The sequence below is a fragment of the Neolamprologus multifasciatus genome, chromosome 5 (assembly GCF_963576455.1).
Source record: "Neolamprologus multifasciatus chromosome 5, fNeoMul1.2, whole genome shotgun sequence".
NCBI lineage: Eukaryota > Metazoa > Chordata > Actinopteri > Cichliformes > Cichlidae > Neolamprologus > Neolamprologus multifasciatus.
The window spans coordinates 30441580-30463668 of record NC_140443.1 but is presented as its reverse complement, the minus strand read 5'-3'; the positions used below and the strand labels follow the sequence as shown (position 1 = coordinate 30463668).

The 22089-nt window shown below is 43.4% G+C and overlaps 1 protein-coding gene across 7 annotated transcripts in view; it reads left to right on the top strand.

The window, feature by feature from the left end:
* The window catches only part of LOC146519080 (semaphorin-3F-like), a 62045-nt gene that overhangs the window by 26157 nt on the left and 13799 nt on the right, over positions 1 to 22089 (top strand). For 4 of the 7 annotated variants that reach the window (XM_085159262.1, XM_085159261.1, XM_085159260.1 and 1 more), the window contains exons 3-9: positions 14627 to 14787; positions 15143 to 15205; positions 15685 to 15804; positions 17071 to 17160; positions 18845 to 18938; positions 20883 to 21002; positions 21258 to 21397. In XM_085159262.1, coding sequence (XP_085015388.1) covers positions 14627 to 14787; positions 15143 to 15205; positions 15685 to 15804; positions 17071 to 17160; positions 18845 to 18938; positions 20883 to 21002; positions 21258 to 21397 — 788 coding nt within the window. The remainder of the gene's footprint in view (positions 1 to 14626; positions 14788 to 15142; positions 15206 to 15684; positions 15805 to 17070; positions 17161 to 18844; positions 18939 to 20882; positions 21003 to 21257; positions 21398 to 22089) is intronic. The other 3 variants (XM_085159265.1, XM_085159264.1, XM_085159263.1) reach the window with 1 other exon arrangement.

Below are 22089 nucleotides of genomic sequence, written 5' to 3'. Positions count from 1 at the left end.
ATAAAGGAGGAGCAGTACGAAGATGCTTTGGCTTCATGTTCCTCTTTTCGCCTCTGGGGCTGAGGTTTTGGTCAACACTGCCAAAGCAAACACCTCCATATTCCACAACAGAGGACCCGATGTGAACCTTTCACACACTTCTTGGTTTCGCCTAATCAGCACCTTCCATCTGGAGTTACCTCATTTATCCTTAGTTTGCATTGTGGTTTTGCATGTGTAGAGAAACTGCTCTAATGGAGACTCTTGGTTCTGTATCCATTACAGCGTTGTTGCATCGTTTGATTATGTTGTGTGCAGTGATGTTTGAAACAACATGACACACCAGGAGTGGCCTCTACTTGCAGGCTAGGGCACCTCCCCTCACTGCAAAAACTGCTCAGAAACAGCTCAAAGAACACAAGAAACATAACCAAGGCTATTGACCTGACCTCTCCACAACCCCCAGATCTCAGTCTGATCAAGCATGCACAGAATTATTCAGAACGCATCTGATCTTCTGGGGCTCCAAACAGCAACCCCAGAAACCAAAAGATCAATTTCTAACATCCCAGTGAAGTGGATGAGAGACACCACAGGACACCCTGAGATATGTTTGTGTCCATCCGCTGAAGGGTCAGAGCTTTTTTGTGGGGAAGAGGAAGACCTACACTACTTGAGCCAGGTGTTGTCAAAGTTGTGGCCCATCGTGTATACGTGCATGCTACACATGTTATCAGTATGTTTGAAAGATACAAAGGGAGGAGGCTGAACACATCTCTCTCGCACCCACTCGGTCTGCTTCACTCGCTATCCATCTCAGCAGTTATCAGGCTGATTTTAACATCCTGTTAGCTGCCGGGAGATTACCAGTGACAAACTGGGATGGCTAAATCGGCTTGGTAAACTCGCTGACCCTGCAAACCACCACCCACCCTCTGAGCCACTATCTCCTTAACACCACCTTACATGGGAATAGAGAACGGTTGGCCAAAATAACAGTCTGAACACAGATAAAGCTCAGAGGAAGCATGTAGGAGAAGACTGCCAAGAACAAACTCCCTAAAAAAGTCGATCAGGCCAAGTAGGCATGCATACCGTACAAATTCATTGACCAGGCGACGTGAAATGAACTGTTCCTGATATCATAATAACTTGTTTTACTTATTTATTCATTTCTTTTTTTGCCTTTTTGACGTAAAATGTAAATTGTCAGTTGGGGACAGCGTAACCCACCACACTGATTCCTAGGGTCTTAAGGGAACCTATTATCTTGTTATGACTTAGAAGCAGGATAAGATTGCAGAGCCTTAGAAGCCCCTTTAAAACAACACGGTTTAGGAACAGCAGGCTTATAGCACCAGAGAGCATAATGAAGTCACAGTTTAGCTTCTTGCTGACTTGTAACTTCTACGCGGGTTTCCTTTAGTGGCCAACAAACTGTTAGTTCAGTTCAGAAGGAGTTAGCCCTGTGACCCTTGGTTCCCATGGGTGCATGTGTTCGGGGTACAGCTCATTTAAAGCTTAGTCTAGTGAACGGTCCCAGTGAGGCAGTGGCAGCCGAAAACACAAAGCTGTTTATAAAGGCTAATCGCCTTCATTTCAGATGAGCGCCCTTTAAATAGAGAAAGTAAGTGATTAGGCAAAATGCAGTGAAGCTGTTGACATACATGTGGAAAAACGGGATTTGTTCACTAATCCCACTTCCTGTCCCCAAGGCCTGGGAATCAGGGGCACACTGGAACTCAGCTGATCATTTGCCCCTGTTCAAAGAGGCGACGGGGAGAGGGGGGGACGTCCTGCTTCTATCAACATCATGTGGCTCATGTCGAGGGTGACTGATGACTATACAGGCTCCAAATGGCAAAGAAAATGGCAAAAGCTTTCCTGCCTACAAGTTCTGTTTAAGCCTGCCCACCCAAGAAACAGGAAGACAAGCACTGAGGTGGCACCGTGCGCACTTACCCAGGATGAGGGAGCAGTGGGAGACTGGTGGGAGGAAGAGACCTGGAGCAGAGCCACAATGGCTGCTGTCACAATCTGTCCTGCCTTCATGTCATTCTCAGGAAGGGGCAGGAACAACTGGCTTCCCACACGGTGACCCCACACTGGCTCGACAAATAAAGCATTCATAACCACGGGGCATGTCAGCGAGACACTGGTGTCAGATACATTAGGTTTCTATATCCTGTGCCTCTTCAACTGTGAATCTTCATGTAGCCTGTCAGGATGCACCTGAGAGAGCTGGGACAAATTGCTGCACTGAGACGTCTTTCTGACAGTTTTCTATGTGGTGGACCTGCTGTGCTCTGAAAGCCTTTTTCAAGACAAAGTTGTTCCCCTGCTCGTGCAAATCAAATTATTGGCTCACTGGATGAAAACTACTTGGAAATATGGGTTATAAATTGGATATTTATAATTGAGCTATTGTATATAATAGAGCTATTTTGTTATATTTTGTAACTTTGCAATATATTCTATTATATACTTTAGTTTAGTGACTTTACTGTTCTTACTGTCTTGGAACAACTGCGACCACATAATTTCCTCGGGTATTAATAAATTATTCTTAATCTGATGATTGTGATATTTAATGGTAAATCTGCAGAAGATTTACTTTATAGCACAGCATGAAAAACATCAGCAACAAAAAGAAAATAGAACCTCTTAGCTGGAAGTCAGCCCATGGCAGCTGAAACCTGAATTTTGATGCCCTTTGATGCAACTGTTTGTGCCTGTCACACTCAAAATATTACACACATAGGCATTTAATAATATTTATGAGAAACTGTGTCATTCACGACAAGAAAAGTAAATATTTTTTACGTGAAACCTCTGAGCGGATTCTTATAAAAACGACAGATCCATCTCAGATTCAGCTTCTTTAAAAAAAAATCTCTTTGTTCGTAAATTTGACAGCAGCTTTCAGGATGTTTGAACAGAACTGAGCTTCAGTCTGTAGAACTGAGTGTTGTGAAGCCTGAGTTTCTATGGGCTGCTGTTCTTTAACATTACCTGTTTCTGTTCTACTTCTGCTTTTGGTGAAGCGTGGCACACATTCAGTAAAATTAATTTCAGCCTTCTCACAGAGACTTTCTACAACATTAAACAGAGAGTGAGACTGAGACAGATCCATCTCCATTACATTAAGGCTGTTCTGGTCTCATAGCTGACTGTTTCTCCCAGGTGCACACACCGTCTGGCTGCAGACAGTAGAACGCTCGGGCAGAGATGAATCTGAGGTATGGCAGATTACGATACGGTAAGGCTAAAGGTAATGAGGCTCCTTCAGTCAGGGTTTCACGTTTAGTCTCTGTGGCTGCTTCGCCCTAAATTCCTTTGCTAATTCTGCAGTGGGCTGTCTTTGTTGTTCTGTTATAAATGTGTGTGCTCTGCCTTCTCCTCTGGCCTTTGTACAAAAAGTAGTGTTAAAATGAATTTACCATGCTAAATGTCCTCAGGAAACCAGAAGGTATGCACATAACTGTGGCTAGACCACAACCCTGTGATTCAGTGGTTCTCCGGGTGTAGTAATTCAGAGCTTTTTGCAATTCTTATCTCCACTGAGCTGAAGCTGGAGTGATGGCAGAGAGGTTACAACCCGGAGCCCACTGAGCCATTCTCGACATACACACTCCCTTTTTTTCCTTTGCTCCCGTTCAGCGGACTCATTGAGATTCTGGACGGGCCATCGAGTAATGCCAGTTTACCCGAGGCAATCCCTGTTTCCTGATTCCTCTCAGGCTGTGGAGAGATAACCCTGACCCTGAGCTAATCCCAGATTAAACCAGAACATAAAGCACTGCCACTGCTGTCCAGTGACCTCTGACCTCTGCACGTCTCCCAGCTCAGGCTGCAGCAACACTGCTAGAAGGAGCTTGCAAAGATTTTAGCCAGGTATATTCCAATGAGGGCTTCTTTATCTGTGCTGCTGAATAATAACCCCAGAGATAACTCAGAAAGCCAGACTACTTAAGTAACCAGTAAGTTATTAGGTGACCATTTTAGTTTATTTGGAGCAAAACAGGTCTGCAGAGCTTGCCAAAGTATTGCAGGAACTGACGCGCAGGACGGGTCAGGCGCATTGATGTGTCACCGTTGAGGTAGAGGCTGATAATAAAACACATGTCTGTTAAAACAGAGCCCTGTTTGTGCAGATGTGTGCGATTAGATCAAGGCTCTCCAGGGAGGATCTCCTTCCCTACTAGTTCTCCACATTTGACATCATCCTCAGCCAAAGCTCTGCTTTCATGTGTTTCATCTAGACCGAGAGGGAAGGACATTCATTTGTTTGGAGAGAGAACGCAGGGTCCAAAAGCAGATCCTAGTTCGAGGGAAGATACAGAGAGTCAGACTTACGGATTCTTCATTGCCTCTGCACCGTGAGCACATCTGTCTGCTGTTACAAGAGTTTACATGAGAATGGAGATAAATGTGTATCTCTTTCCCCTCAACCACAACCCTCCTCACCCCTCCCTCACCCGTTCTGCTTGTCCATCAGCACGCCGGACTTGGCAGGGAGCAGGAGAGAGGCTTAGGTGACGGGAGCCAGAGGCTCTGTGATAAGGCCATCTCTCCGCATGAGAGCTCATCAGAGCTGACAGTGAATACAAATTGATGCCATTAGCGAGGAGGGGGTGTGGATGTAGGCGGGGTGGGGCACGACAGTGGCTCCTAATTATATAGTGGGTGAGCCTCCCTAGGTCGACAGGGGCATGGGGCACGGTAGTAACGAGGTGACGATGGTGGGGTGTCACGGCTCCCGCCGACACAGACGATGGCGGTGCGATTTCTGGATACTGTGAGGACAGACATGGTGGTTAATGATGTGTGATATGGGATCGCTGTTAGTGCGTATCCATTATGACGGATCACATTCAACGTATGTCGAGACAAGAGGGGGGCACACCTTTTCCCTAGTGAGGGAGCTCGCAGCAACAGAATACAAACAGCATGCCATGAATAGCCAAGTAGCTTCACTTTGTTGTGGTTTTAATGGCTGGCAAGCCCTGGCATGGAATCACGCCAAAGCTCCGCACACACTATTTGTCATTTGTGTTTTTGTTTTTTATGGCAATAATAATTTCAGGGAGTATCAGATACTTTTGTGACACTCCTGTTTCTACACTGTAAAAAAAAAATTGTAATATAAAAGTATTTTACTGTGTATTTTACAGTGTTGTACTGTTCTTCTAGAATACCATTAAATTTACATAAATAGACTGATTTTACATTTCAAATGTGATTTTACATTTCAAATGTAAATTAACGTAAAATCACTGTAAATGTAATAAAACATAATTTTCTTGTTTTTTAAATGTATCTGTCTGTACATATGCATATGTAGATTGTTAAAATACATTCACAAATGCATCATAATTTCACAAATATTTGTCCGTTATTTGAAAGATTGAACTGTTAAATTCAAATGTAATGCTATGGAAACGTATATAAAATGATTCTTATAAACTTTTTTTACACCAAATAATAATTATTGTTGTTATTTAGGGCGATCGTGGCTCAATAGTTGACAGTTCGCCTTATAATCAGAAGGTTGCCGGTTTGAGTCCCAGCTCGGACACTCTCGGTTGTTGTGTCCTTGGGCAAGACACTTCACCTACTGGTGATGGCCAGAGGGGAATTATAAAGTGGGATTGTAAAGCGCTTTATGAATGCAATCCATTATTATTTAAACCAACTGTTAACTGTATATTTCTGTTATTATTCATATTGCCGCATTCATTGACCTTGTTTACAGGTAATTTCATTGTTTAATCACATTAAATTGTTCCTAATTTAATGTTTAAAAGCACTTGAAAAAGGCAGAATCCCATGTAAAATTAGGGCAACAAACTGTATTGTCATTACTGAAAATAACCGTATTTTTATGAGAAAGTTATTTTCTGTTATTTTATGGTATTATTTTGGCGCCCCAGCTGCTGGACCTTTTTTTTTAAGGTTTAGGATTACTGCTGCTTTTCAGGAATCAAGTTGTTCAAATACAGTGCTTACAGTAACAGCTTTTGAATTCACAAAAGAACACCATAAAACTTGCAGAACTTTGATTTTCCAGAGAGAGGAAGCAAGGATTTAGAGCTTTTGTATCCAGATGCTTTCATGACCGATAGGCAGCCACGCATTTTAACTTGTCTCTTAAATTCCCTTTTTTCCTTTAAAGCTGCATCTATTTGAGGTCTTTGTATCCACAAATAGATTTAACGCTATAAACACGAGTGCAGAAAATTTGTGTATGTAATTTTGTTCTGCTGTCCTAACTTGAAACCATATTCCAGTTCTGCCGTTAGCTTGATCGGATGATACGGGGATCGTGTGCAAAGTATTCTGAGAATTTTCAAAATGTTTTGGTGTTTGCAACATGTACGAGAAAAGAAGACAACCAAGACAACAAGGCAAAAATAACATGACTGCTAATGACTGATTTGTCATCTTAATGCCATGCCTTGTCAGTTTCAAATTTGAAGTGAGATGATGGCAAGCATAACCGCTTTTGGTGATGCTTTGCACATATGGGGCAGGTGTTTGTACAGGCACGCTGTTATGTCTGTGTTTTCTTTCCTAGTAGCAAGCTGCAGAGCCTGCCTCTCCACAAACACACACACACACGCACAGGGTGCAGTGAAGCTTTGAGGCCATCACAATAGATTACCATTCCTCTGCGGGTCAGACACTTTGGCATTACCAGTGGGTCAGATCATATCTCTAGATTCTGTGCCCTTGCATATTTGCTAGCCGCTGAATGATGTCCTATCTGATGTGACACAGTGGCCAAGCCTTTGACCGCCTTTATTATCCTCTGCCCTCACAGTGACGGAGCCAAGACGAGCAGCTGGTGCGTTCTCATGCTCTTATCGTTCCTTTTCATTTAGCAGCCCAGCTCACCTCAGACCCACTCTCCAGTAATCACACAGGCATTCTTTAACAACTCTGTCACTCCTCTGCTGGCTTTGAAGCATGCAGCTCACGCAAACCCAAATAAGTCGTGTAAATGTTTGACATGAAGGCAAGTTGAAAGAGGCTGTCGAAGGAGAGAGAGAAGGCGCTCTGGGCCCCGAAAGTCGCTGATTTAAAGTGAGTCTGCTGAAAAGACGGCCGCGCAGGAGGCCGTCAGGCCCTCCAGTGGGCACCCGCTTGTCCTAAAGCAGAAGAGGGTTTCTTAATCTCCATCGCTATGTTAGTGCCCCTATATTAAGGCTTCCTTATTCTATAAATACAGGAAATCGCTGTGAGAAAGTTGTGCTAGATTAAGATAAGAGAGGAAACACGGCCGCTCTTGCATACAGGCATCTGGATATCGGCCAACTCTGCTCACAACTGTGCAAATTCAGTCATTTCTTGGACTTTTTCTTACAGAAAAAACTCCCATGTTAAACATATGCGTAAAACAAAAGTCTGAATGTGTTGTTTGTGGCTATTTTGCATAGAGGTGCCAATTCTTTTTCACCAAACAGTTAAATACCACATCGTAAGTCAATAGTTAAACAGTAATGTTCCAGCTTAGAGGTAATTGCTCAAATAAAGTGCGGAAAGTGTTCTGAACTCTTTCCAAACACATGAACGCCCTCATAGAAAAGCCAAGCATATTCTCCTGACTGAGAAGATAAACAGAAATCTGCAGAAGCGGCATTAGGAGGTCATGCTGCAGCAGGATGAGCATAGATTGACACAGTCCTCTTAGACAGATAGCAGCTTGTTTGCCCAATCTCCACTCTTGCTCTCAGCTTCATCTCCACTTTATTGGCAAACATAATAAACAAGGTGCACAACCATGCCCGAGAGAATAAAATGCACCTTTATGCAGCTCAGCGGGGAGTGGTTCTTATGAATATTTCAGTGACTTAGACTCATACAAATTAATGAGAATTGTGTCATGTCGAGCAAGTCTCTTAAACCTGTGGCACTGTCGCCTGTGGCGTCTCAACTCATTAATGCGCCTTGTTAAAAGTTGACCCAACTGCCAACTAGGAAACCCTGCATTTTTTTTCCTTCACCCCCCAGAAAAGTCTCTGAAGCTGTTTTGTGCCGCTCCATCATTGCAACGAAGCGTGCCTTGTGAGGAGTAATAAGAGTGTCTTAACTGGAGTTTTCCTTCTTTGCATTGACAGCATTCAAATATTTGGCTAGGATTCCTGACAAGTGCTGCCTTTGATGTGTGAGAGCATGCAACCTCTCCCACCCCCTCTTAATCACCCTAATTATCACGAATGTGTGTGTGTGTGTGAACCGACACACCTTTCTGACGGGTTGGAAACTACCTCAGGGCAATGCTCAAGTAGTGCAGCTTGTTTGTGATATGCCAGGAGCTACTGGGGTATTTCTGCACTACCTATTATTGCACTACCTCAGAACATTTAATCCAAGCCTATTTAACCCTACTTATTTTAATTTACACTTGTTTGATCTGCATAGATCATAACCAGCATTTTCCATCTCTAATCATGCATCGCTCCTTAGACAGAAGCACAGGCCGCCGCAATAGTTTCTAATTAGCCACAAATGTTCCCCAATTGAAAACCACTGAGCTGTGAACTGAGTAGATCATTGCTCCACACAACGCTCGTCCGCTTTGTTCATTGCTCCCTTCCTGCTCAGTGTCAAAGCAACGGACTGCAAAGTTTTGTCTTTTCCCATCATCATCCCCCTCCTCCTCCTCCTCACCTCCCATACTTCTCTACAGGGAGTACTGCAGGCTTCAAGCAGCAACATGCACTGACACTCACAGTGGCCTCCACTTTTAATTTACCCAATTTGAAACCAGAGAAATATGCAGTGGGGTGGAACACCCATATCAGTGTCAAGTAGCGAGTGGCCACTGCGCTGTCAAGTGCCAGGATGTGTATTTAGACCCCCTCAATTCTCTCGCTCGCTGTCGCTGTTTTGTTTAAACACACAGTCTGAAGTTTTCCATGATCCAATCACTTATCCGACGCTTGCTGCGAATTTGCCAGGAAAGTTATGAGTGGGACGGGCCGCGTACTGTTAAGCTACGCTGGATACAGTAATCGCTGCTTTAATGAGAGGAAGTTCTTATGTTACCGAAGCACACTGTGAGGTAGGACGCATTAAAAGCTGAATATGATATGTGAAATCCCGTCTCCTCTCTCCCTCGTGTACGGCATGGTGGGAAATCACTTCATATAAGTCGGCATTAACCACTGCGCTTTCTTACTTTCTTACTTCTGGGGATGAACCCTCGTGAGTGCGCTCCATGCCTGTCCAAACATATTTCCAAAGTAAACTCGGCCCGTTGGCTATTAATTTAAGATCAGGAGATACGCTATAACATGCAGGCCTGCAGCCCTGGAGATCACCGTCAGCAGCCAAGTATTCTCTCAGGAGGAAAAGGGCTGGCTCCGTCTGACAGTGAGGCATGCTTCTCCCCCTATGTTTCTATACCTCATTTAACCAGGTAAGCTTATAAAAATACATTTGTACTTCTAATGGTCTGAGGAAAGGGTTGCGGTCAAGGTACATCCGCTATTTTCCAGAACAACAACTGTATTGTATTGCAGTCTGCAGAACATGTAGTCACCTTGAGTGAATGAGGAACTCAGGTAATCAGTCACAGCAACCTGCATTTATACTCGGCTAATTAACCTGATGAATGCAAAGAGAAAGAAAGAAAGAATCTGTGCTCTGTTCGATATATGTCTTGCTTTGGCACTTTAGTGCCACGAAACACAATTTTCTTCCTAGCCAATCACCAATTTTAGAGTGGACTCACATTGGTAGTGAAGATGGGTTTTGAAAATGAAGTGCTCTTTAAGGTTTTTACAGTAGAGTCTGAAGGGAACTGCATGAAGAAACAACCACTAATAACATCACTGTTTCTAACTGTAAGTACTGAACAATGGCAGTTTTGCAGGAAAATGCTAGAATTATAAACTCGATATCAGTTTGTAGTGCAGAAAAACAAACAAAAATAAACAGAGGATTTTTTTTTGTCTGTCTGAGGTAGTGCTGAGCTTCTGCTCAGGTTTTGGCATTGTTGTTAAAACAGAGTTGGTAAGAAAGGCTCACACTTTCAGCTTCATACTACAACTTTAAAAGAAACAGAAAACTTATTAGGCACAAATAATTGTGCTCTGCAGTTAAATTAACACTGACTATTAACATTACTGACCAGCAGTGATAATGTTTGCTAAATCATTTTGTTATTAGTCATAGTCATTTTTCTGCTTGCCACTATCTTAATGGTAACAGCTGGTTAATTTTGGTATCAGGTAATTGCTAATAGTTAAATGGCTGACACTGACAAATGTACAGCAAACAGGAGCTTCACTGAGCTTCAGTGCTACTACTGCTAGTGGCAAATTGTTTGTTATATTAATCTGCAGAATGGTCACAGGTGAGTTTTGACAAGGATGGTTGTACTGATTATGTCAAATTCACACAAAACTGAATAGCACTTTTTACTTTCTTGATTTGGGTAGAAGTAAATATTTTTAATACTTAAGTAAATACTTGGTACTTAAGTACAATAGTTTTCCATAGGTCATGACCCTCCAGAGAGGGGAGAATATATTAAAACAAAACTAAAAAAAAAAAGAAAAAAGAAAAAGTAAAGTTTGCTACAAAAATCATTATTCTTATTATTCTGTTTTTTGTAAACCGCTGGATAGCTTTACCTCAGTTATTTAAAATATAATGATTAATTTATATCTACAACATTTTTGCACACTTGCACTTTATGTGGTCCTGTGCCAGTTGTCTGTTATATGTAGCACCATGGTCTCCGAGGAACGCCGTGTCATTTCAATGTGTACTGTACAACTGCACATGGTTGAAATGATAATAAAGCCACTTGACTTGACATGACAAGACGTCCCAGGTTGCCACTTAATTTCTAACACTGCGTTCAATCTGTGCTGTCGCTGTAATGTTGCTGCATACCATATGACTCGACCTACACCATAGCCTGACATTCACCCGTGCAAGCATGTCAAATTCAGCTGCATGACCACAACAAGTGTGATTGGCCTACTTGGTAGTAATATGCCATGTAGACCAAGTATACTGATCTTGGTATACTGAGCGTAAGGATAATGGCTCCGTGATCCAAGATATAACTGGCTGTGATTGTATCTTGCTTGTCTCCAGTGCTAATGCAGAAACCAGTAATCCCAAGCGTTTAGAGTCAATGCGTAATCTCATTTGGTTCTGAAGTCTTCATTCTATCCTCCATTTTTAGCTCCAACATAAATGTATAAATGCAAAAAAGGTTGTTATCTATATTGATATCTTTACTACTTTATGTCAAATCATAGTAAGTAAAGTAAAGTATAGTAACTACAGCTGTCTCACACAATTAGTGAAGTACAAAGTACACCGTTCCCTTACAGTTAAAATATAGTAGCAGTAAAAAAAAAAGAGGGGACAGTACAACTAAGTCGTGGCTGAGTTTAAGTGTAGTACTCATGTCAAGATATACATCATATCAACTTACCAAAAGCTTTTTGGCCTTGTATTGTTGGTAGATCTCCAGCATCTTTAGCAGGTTGCTCTGATGCCACTAAGCTAGAATTTCTTCAGGTCTCGTTCAGCTCAGCGTCCAGTTTCTCAAAGATCAGCAAAGGGCTTTCTTGAGGCCAGAGTGCAGCGAGTAGCAGGAAACGGGCAGTGGGCTGTTTGAGCCAAGAGCACCTTGGGTTCCTTGGAGAGAGAAGCGGATTGTCTGTGTTCAGCAGACTGAAGAGTGTGGACCGGAACGCCACGCACAAAGGAACCGAGATGCCTGAGGTCACTACTGTGAAATAGCTTAACTTTCTGCCTTTATGCTACACCTGCATTTCTTTCATGAGCAAGAAAGACTGAAAATAGGAAAAATGTGATAAAGTGACCTTCTCTCTTTTGTGCGCAGGTGAAGGCATGCTACTGTAAAAACCCAAGTGAATGAGGTATGGGATAGACACTGAGCTTGAGGATCAGGTTGCCCCACCGGCTTACTTTCACCTCCTAATAGAGCCATTGCAATTTCACAAGGGAGAAGCAGTGTGGTCCTGAAACAAAGCCCCTGCTGTGTGTGTGTGTGTGTGTGTGTGTGTGTGCGTGCATGCGTGTGCGTGTGTGCAGACCCCCCAGAGTGGGCCTAAGCCATACAGGCAGTAATGGGCTACTCTAAGAGTTTATCTGGCTCTGATAGACATATTCACACTCTGCTCCCAGCCTTTAAATCTCTCGGATAAGTCTGCATGTGGAAAATGCTGTCATGCTCTAATGTGGCTGACAAAAGATCACAAGTAGTTCAGCCTCTCTGAGCCTGTCCTGTGTGAAACTGTAATCTGCGGCTGCAAATCTGTAAGTAAGTCTGGGAAAACAGCTGATTGAGTGTGCAGCCTAATATATCCGAGCTCAATAAAATGTGACTGGTTCAAAAACATCGGGGGATTGTCTGCGAATTAGATTCAGCTCAGTGCCAGAAAATTAAGACAAATGAGTCGTGCAGCAAACATAAGATTTTGTTACTCTCTGGGAAATACACCCCAATCCCACAAGTTCTCCTTCATCTTTTAGGTATGGGCATAAACAAAAAAGAAAAGAAAAAGCACACACACTCCAAACTGGCATTCTTCAAAAGTGTAGCCTCTCTGCATGTCTCTTCGAGCTGATTGTGATTGAGTGTTTGCTTGGCACCAATCTCAGCCCAGAGACATGCTGTGCGGCCTGACCTCTGGAGCAGAGTTGCAGCCAAGCTCAGTCTGCTGCCATTATACTTCCTTGATCAACATGTCAAACGAGCACAATGCCATGTGGCCCCGCCTGAGGTGAAGATTGACTTTGGGATTGAGTTAAGAGGGACTGACAGAAAAGACAATGATATCCAGTAGGTGGAGTGGCGCGCCTTTTTGTAACCAGGTTCTGTTGTAGTTAAATCGCCTGGATTTCTAAAAGGTGATGTCTATGGTGGAGACCACATTACATGCAAATATGACGGATAAGTCATGAGGAAAGGCACAACGTTTGGGGTGAATTCTACCTGTGACATAGAATCCAGTCTGGCCTGTCTGCATGTTGTCAGATAACTATGAGATTAGAGTACACGTGTTTGTTTCTTAATGTGCGCCTCTCAATAGGGCGTGTTGTTGCTTTGCGCTGTTCACATTTCCTATTCGGCTGACAGATGGTCCCGTCCAGCTTCTCTCTGACAACAAACACACACTGAGAAGTCGCTGACAACCTGCTTCAGAAGGGGGGCGCCCCGACTGGCCCTCGGAATGTGTGTGTGTGTGCGCACAATGCATTCTTATCCAGTGTGCACTTGGCCTAGAGTGTATGGGGACTCATCATTCAACTTAAGACTCAACACAAATAATCACAGGGTCCAGCCACATGTTGCAGCTCCTCTACGCGGGCCTGACAGCTGCCAATCACTCTGCTGACCTGTAAACGTTCCATTGGTGGGCACAGTTATTAAATCAAACTGTATAAATATAGAATATCTAATGCTATTAATCTTTGCATATTGACGTAACCCCCGTGCTAAATTTAGATCTGGCTCAAAAGACTGGCAATATCAGATTCCATAGGGAGTCTGTTTAAAAAGGTCTCTACATGGTGTTTATTTTAAGGACCAGTGGTGGACATGTGGATGTCTTTGCATGCTTGGGTGGCCAGACCTCTTCTTCAGAAACACCTAACAAGCTCGTAGTAACGTCAAACCCACAATACATGACTACACATACAGAGCTTGTTAAAAAATAAAAAAAAATCTTAAACTGGCCATTATGAAGCTACAGTGTGTTTCCTTCAAGGTCTGATATGCCACACTGGCTGTGCGTTTGCTTCTTTAATAATACGCCGGCACACCAGTGTTCAACTATGTCACATTTAAGCAGTCAAATGCAGCTAACTGCATGTAACAGTTTATCCTTTGGTTTCCTTCTGGCACGTTTTGGTGGCTAACTCTGGGTTAACCTCAAATTGTGCCTGTGATCTCTCGGTTATAGAAGAAGGCTAACTTTCCTGCTGTTTGAGTGAAACCTCTCTGTTTGTCCAACAGTATCTGAATGCCAGCGTCTAAGGCCTCTTACCCTATAGATTGCAAAGGAGTGTGTTTATGTATGGTGGGACACGGGGTCTTTGCTGTCTTAGCAGTGGCCTTTTGCTCTGCCTGTACTTGGTTGCTGAACGAAGCAGAACATATCAAACAAACACTCCAGCACAGAGTCTATAGGGAGATTGGGTTACTGTAGACATGCGAGGACGTGTCAACTGCATTGTGTTGCTGAAAGCGCACACTTGTCTGACCTTCAGAGAATGGTGTCCAAGCATGCAATGAAATGTTGTGCCTTACCCTATTCCATGAACTATGTAGTATGAACGTCATGGCTAACTGCCAGTCTACTGTTTCTGTGTTTGCTGGCTTCCCACAGACTGCCACTAACGAGTGACTTTCTAGATCCTTTGATCCACTCAGGAGGTATTAAGCCATCAGTGCTGTTTGACAGACACTCAGTAGCACTTGTCTCTAATGAGTGGTGTTCTGTTACACAAGTGCCGGTGAAAAACCATCATGTAAGTCCACGGAGGAGTGGCACGAGGAATGTGTCAGTTGCCCATGCACGTGTGCGCGCGAATATGCGCACATGTAGCTGCAGCTGTCGGTAACCAATGCATTTCTGTTTCCATACAGAACTGAGATCCACTGGTACCGCTCATCACTTCGCCTACCTCATCAACACATCTGACTATCGGATCCTTCGTATGGATGAGGACCATGATCGAATGTATGTTGGGAGCAAGGACCACATCCTGTCCCTGGACCTCCATGACATCAACAAGAACCCACGTATTGTAAGACCTTTCCCATGCTTTTCTCCCTTTGGGCCTTAAAATGGGCTGTTACCGTGGGATAAAGCCAGCACCTTTACAGCAGTTTTACCCAAAGTGAAATGTTCTCCACTCTTGCCCCAGCAGCAGACATTTTGGTTTGTTCACATCAAGTTTTTGTTGGACTACTCTTCTTTTTTTTTGTTTCTGGTGTGGCTCATTAAAACACTGTAACTGGGCTATGACAATCCCAACAGGACTTATATTAGCCTTGGTGGATATCCCTTTTAAAATTTTAATCCAAATATGCAATAAATGCCAGTGATGTATAACGTTTTGGGCTGGAGCTATAAAATGTCCCGCGTTCCCACTCTTGCAGATCCACTGGCCAGTGGCTGAACAAAGAAGAATGGAGTGCCTCGTGAGTGGGAAAGATGCCAATGTAAGTATGCGCGTTGAAAACGCACATACCAAGAGCAGGATTGCCCGAGTAAAGTTGTTTCCTTAAACTTGATAGCTTAAAAAAATAAAATATATCTTTTTTTTTAATAAATTGCATTTAAAATATATAATTCCCTCATCTGTTCCCATCAGTTTTAATGTGATGAACCTGTTAAATGGAATTACCTGCGGAGTTGGACCTGGCCCAGTAAAATTCTGGTTCCCTCGTGTCTAGCCAATGAGACAGGAATGGAGCAGAGAAGCCCAGAATCCTTCTTTGTGCCAGCTTGAGTTCAGGAACCAAGCACTGCTGGCTGATAGTTTGATATATTGCCCAAATACAAATAGAAGCACATTATTACTGGCAGATTTTTAAGTCTTAATAAGAATCAGTGAGCATTCAGTAAATCAGCAGGAGGTCCGGCAGTAAAGATTAACTATGAACTGCTATTTAATTTCCTTCAATGTCTGTGTTTCCAGGAGGAGTGTGCAAACTTCATTCGTCTAATTGAGCCATGGAACCGGACTCACCTGTACGTCTGTGGGACAGGAGCTTACAATCCAGTCTGCACCTTTGTCAACCGCGGACGCAAACCTCAGGTTAGAATTACAAAGGAATGTAGAGGCCGAGAAGTTGATCTTAGCAGCATTAAAAGCTTCCTCCATCTACATCGTGAATGATATGGTTTGCCTTACTCTCCATCCGCCCTACACTAAACTCCCTTTATGATGATTTTGCTCCATCATTAAGCTTGCTTGTGGTACCCTGTGTCCCCATATGGCGAAGCAGCCAGCACACCAGCCTCACCAGCACACAGCTGTTGTCCCCAGTGTGCCGTTAGAGCTACTCTGTTTAGTCTCAATCTTTAATGGGACCTCTTGAATTTCGTAAACCTAGCCAGGCCGCTTACGCTGCCGTACTCCTCTTTAACACCTCACTTTTCTTTAAATATCACACCCGCTCCCTAATTGTGACCAGGGGACTTTTATAAAAGGCAATAAATAAAAAGTAAATTTCCCATTTGACTTTCCCTTGTGATCACAGAGAAACCGCAACAGCGAGCACAGCTTGCTCGAGCCCCTTGCTGCATACAGCTTGTTACTAATGAAGGGCTTCCACCCAGACTCTCACCTATCCTTCCACCCCTTCATGCATCCATCCAGGCCACCCGCCAGCCTCTACCATGTGAGATGCTGGGTAATTGCAAGTGGGAGCTCCCATTATGGGGTGCAAGTGGAATGTTCCAGTTCTAGTGGATTAATGAGAGGGCTGTTATTTTCTCTGTCACACTGACAGGTCCAAATCATACACCCCTGAGCACCTTTCTCAGCTGGTCTGTGGAGTTAACCACAACTGTAAAAACAAGAGGGGGTAAACTCTGCACGGACGCATGTACACACACATATCCTGACACACATACTGTAGGGACACTTGTCATTCTTAATTCAGATGGATTTCTATCAATAGATTTTACCATCGCAAGAAACATTCCTAAGATGCGCTTAAAGACTCGTAGCAAAATGTTTTGCAATGCCAGCAGATTTTAGGGGTGTGTATGCGGCATACTGTGACAGCCTTTACTGACTAAACCACAGAACAGAGGACTGTTATTGTTGCCTTTTCCACCATCTGGTCCAATAAAGAAACCCGCATTCCCTGCACAGTCTCGCGTCCATATTTCTTTATCCTTTCCCTACGCGCTTGCATTATATTGATCTCAGGAGTTCAGGGTTTAGGGAGTTTCTCATGTCTCATGTCTGCAGGTCAAAACAGGCTCAAGCAATCTGCAGCAAGGTCATGAAAGGCCTTGATCCCTCCTCATCAGTAGTGTAACGCCGAGAATGTATTGCTTTTTCCTGTTTTAGACGTCCATGTATCTGCAGATGGCCCAAGCCAGAGGAAGGGCTAACCGCGCAGCTGAACCCAGCGCGGTGCACGAGACACTCGGACTCAAGGTGCGATGCGGGCCCTGTCTGCACGAACCGATCACCAGCAGCATGCTCCCCTTTTTTGTGTCTGTGCCCATTTTGTCGATACCATCTTTAACCTGGCCATCGTTTGTTCATCTCTGTAATATTTGCCATGCACTGTTTTTCAGTCCCTGCACGATCTCGACATTTTTAGTGTAATTTGAAAATGCATTTCATTTCACGTCGCTTCGTTTTCTCCATGTTTCACTCACATTTCCTTTGTGTAAGTCTTGTTGTCTGAGCGCCCTGTCTTATTAGCCTTTGTCCTTTTGGTGCTGTGCCTCTGTGTTAAATGCCACATTTTGCATGAGAGCTGGCTAATCAAGTGGAAATGGCTTATCAGGCTGTAAAAAAAACCCAAAAGATACACGGCCCACGTTTAATTAAACAGGCTTTTGCTGCTGTTCAATGCATGACACGGTCATTTCTATTTAGCATTTAGCTGGAGCTGTAAAGAGCAGATTTCCGAATCATTCTTCTTCATCATATGAGACAATCGAGGGTGTCACACCCAGCAGTTCTTCACCCCAAAGAGCCCTCCGCCTTCTGTAGGAATGTTATTCAGGCTCTCCCACAGAGGCGACAAGACTAGTCAGCATCTGACCCACTCCCACAGCAGGCTCTGTTAGCTTAGAGCAAACACCAGCCATCTGTAGCCAACTAGCTATGGAGCTGAGGAAATAAAAGAGTCACATACTTCAACATGTCTTCTCTGTTTGAGCTCTCCAAGCACTTTAAAAAGCAGAGAGGGACTTTTGAAGGACAACAGGGCTTTATGTGAAGTGGGACACTTTGAAAGTGTTTCAACTGGTTTTTTTTTCAGGCTGATTCTTTTTCTACACGTGTTTCAACCTTTTCTCAAGGGTCATATTTTATAGCAGGGTTGTAAAAACACATTCAGGGCACAGTTTCCCTCCGGTACACATAAATGTTTGTGACCGTTTTTGTTTTTTTTTTCTCCAGAATGGCTTTGAGTAAGCTGCCAGCATCTACTTATCAGCGCAAGTGGTGATTTTAATCAAAGATGATGTAAAGGGTTGCATGTATGATCTAGAGAAGGGAGTTTGGCACAGCGCTCCTAAATAAGTGCTGACGGACACCGACAGAGATGTCTTCATCTCGGCCCGCTGGGAGTAAAAAAATAGGGATTGGATGTGCTCTGGTTTTTGCGGCGGAGCTACAGGACATGTCATCGCATGCCACTGTTTCATTTTCCCCACTATCATACGCAAATTCCTGCTAATCACCTTTCAGTGCTTGCGTGCTGGGATGCCATGAGCTGTGAGCATCAGTCATCCAGCCTCCATCGCAGACTTGTTTTCACTTTGCTGGATTGCAGGTGTCACGAGTCGACCTGCACACCCATAGGCACAGAGAAGCTGAGAGATATTTGGCATGCCGAGAGAAGCAGCACCGCAGCACATTGTTTTTTACAGTGGAGTGGCATGGAGATGGATTAGAAATCCATCGCTTTTCCTGCATGTGTTTTTTCTGTATGAACACACACTCATTATTTTGATACTTCATCCCCCATCAGGACCTATAGGTCCCGCAGGAGTCAGAGGCGGCGCATATGCTGCCTCATTTTCCCTACACAAGGGAATCACAGTGACAAGATGGAGAGTGTTGAATTTATTGCCATCTCTGTATGATTTTTTTTCCATTTCAGGAAGAAATTTTCCATTTGGAGCCGGGCAAAGTAGAATCTGGGAAAGGAAAGTGCTCCTATGACCCGAAGCTCAACAGCGTGTCAGCTTTGATCAGTAAGTATCATCTGGGTTTGGTCACATGGGATTGCAGGCACAGGCACGGTCCAGCACAGTTCCTTCTAGCAACAGCAGTGTCATCTCATATGGATTCTTCATCTTTTCTTCCATTTCTCCTTATATGATCTTCAATGGGCTTATGTTTGGCATACTTTGTAAAGAGCTTTTTATTGTTAGCCAGTGATAACCACAAGGTCAGGTCAAGTGTCCTTGTCACTTTGCCTTTTTCCCACAGTTTAGCCAAATGGGCTGAATCACTAGGAATTTTTCCTTCTTAGGACTGCGATGGGCTCAGTAATATGTGACCATTAATATTTATATCCTCCACTGAGGAATTAGTGGCTTCAGATCTAAATATGTCTGACATGCAAAAATAAAAAAAAATGTTAATGTTTTACCATTTGAAAAATGAAAACTTTGACTTAATTTGGCAGTGTGCTGATATGTGGGATCAATGCCTCAAACAAAGTCAGTGAAGCAAAATATTAACAAAATGATTGTGTGCTCTCGCTTTTTTCACGTTTCAGCCGTTAGATGATTTTCAATTTTCAGTGAGATTAGGTTTGGATGAAATGTTTTATCATCTGTTGTTTCACTCATGGAGCCAGTGTCCTCTGTGCCACTGCCCAAGGTCATTTAGTCAGGTCCAGGCCGCACAGTTGCCACCAGTGAAAGGCGATCTTCTCTCTGTGGGTCGAGGCGGCGGGTGTAAATCACTGGCACTGCTTTCCCGCATTAGCGCAGTGCCAGATGACCAGTATGGAACCAGTACTGTCATCCAAGATGGATTTACCTCCCACATCCACCAGTTAGCGTCATGTAAGGGACACTGTTGTTAGTGTTGATAAGGATTAAGAACCCTGTACCACAACAATAGATTCACCATTGACCGCTGACTGCTCGATGCGCCACCGCATTAGGCATCCTATCATCCGTGGACATTTTAATGATATATCATCAATCTCCCTATAGTACTGCCGGGGACCATGACATTGAGTTTAATGGTGGTACAACAGTGTTTCCTGTTCCTACTGAGAGGTACACCTGCTCTCAGACCAACACCTTTCCTCCCTGTGGCTTAACGAAGCTGTTTTTATACATTTGTCAGTCGTCACACACGGGAGTGCTCATATCTCATGTCTTAATGAAGTGCATTTGATGGCTGTTTCAGAAAAGTTTGTATTGATAGGAGCACACAGTTAATACCCTGAAATAAGAGAAAATATGAATGAATTTAATGTTTTAAAAATAAGACATTTTTATAGTGGATCTGACCACCATTGATACAGTTGCATTTATGACAGTGTCGATTGTTGTTTGTGTTCAGCGGATCAGCAAACTGATTGTTAATTTGCAGCTGAAAAAAATCCCCAAGAAATGAACTATATACTCCTATTTTAGTAATGTTTGCTAAAAGCTGTAGAGCACATCAATTTTAGAGAATTCAAAAGACATTTGTAGTGGGCTGAGGTCTGACTACCACACATGAGGCCCAAAAGTATGTAAATGAGGATTTTGTTGAACGCTTGATTAGCTTTATCTCCTTCGTGTCATAAGATAATTTTCTTTGTCTTAATCCTTTAAGCGAGCGCTTTGTACTGGTACAAGAATACAAGCTACTTATAGTGTTTTAAAGCAGTGCAGCCCCAAAATGCTGACATATTATTAGGAGGCAATGAGAACAGTGGAGGCTTACCTTGTTTATCAGCCATTTAAATGTCAGTTGCTTACGTCTCAAGTTGCAACCACGTCCTGACCACTCGCATGTGCAGATGATGACTTTGTTATGCTTTGCTTCTGTGTTGTGAAACTGAAGAGTGTCACGATTTTTCTAAATATACTTTTTGAAATAAAAGCTGGTGGTTCGTGCCACGGGTGGTGCTGGAATAATGTCAGAGTCGAGGAATCTCACGAAACTCAAGTGTTTTCTCTCTTTCTCAGATGGAGAACTGTACGCTGGGGTCTATGTTGACTTTATGGGAACAGACTCTGCCATTTTCCGTACTATGGGGACAAAGACTGCCATGCGAACAGATCAGTACAACTCCAGATGGCTGAACGGTAACAGTCCTATTTAGCCTATAAATGATACACAAGACTCTGATCGCGGCCTTTTGTGCACAGCTCCTTATCGTGCTATCCAAACAAGCTTATAAAATACAGCTAAAATGTAAAGATTGCTGTTTTCTGAAGATGTTTAGAAAGCCTCAGCAAGTGATAAACAGGAAAGGCTGAAAGTTTAGAAAAGATCTCAAACCAGATGTTTTCCCCAGATCACTGTCCACATAAACATCTCACCACTTCTTCTCCCCACAGACCCCACTTTTGTCCACATACACCTCATCCCGGATAGTGCTGAGAGAAATGATGACAAGCTGTATTTCTTCTTCCGAGAGAAGTCCTCTGAGATGGGCCAGACTCCTGTGACCCAGTCCCGTATCGGTCGTATCTGCCTGGTGTGTATACACTGAGGAGCACTTTTCCACTGAGGTGTGATCCTGATGAAAAGAGAAACTGCAGCGTAATTAATAAAAGTCTGGAGTCTCCCAGTGAGAAGCACCTACTGTCTTTAAATGTGTATGGGCTAAGGACTTGTATTTACCTCTTGTTAACTTGCTGGACTCCACATGTGTCTTTAACCTTCATGCTAACAATGGATCCCTCTGTATGTCAGATTGCCCTCTGACCTCTGATCACAGGATCTCCCTCTGCACTGATATTGTCACTAGTAGTCCTAAAACACAGGATCACAAGGCCTGCACACTGTGTCATCTTACTGAGCTGGTTGTATTTACACATTAAACGTTCTTGTCTTACAAGTTTGCGTGCACGTGTGAGCCTAACAGCAGGAATATGAGAATGGTTAGGAGTACAAAATGTGCGCCTCAGTTGTTCACTGTTGTATTTATTTGGGGTCAGGTGCTGACCCGACAGACAAACACTCATCCCCCTCTCGGTGGGCTATGGAGACCCCGGCCTGTCACTGTTACTTCGCCACACATCTGGATGCTCTTTGCATTTCTTCGCACCGTGCATACCTCCAAAACTACACTTGGTTCATTTATGGTAGAGAGTATGAAAACATCTCAACTTCCCAAATGGGAAAGCATAAAGAGAGTGAAGGTTATGGCCACCCTTAAAAAATTAC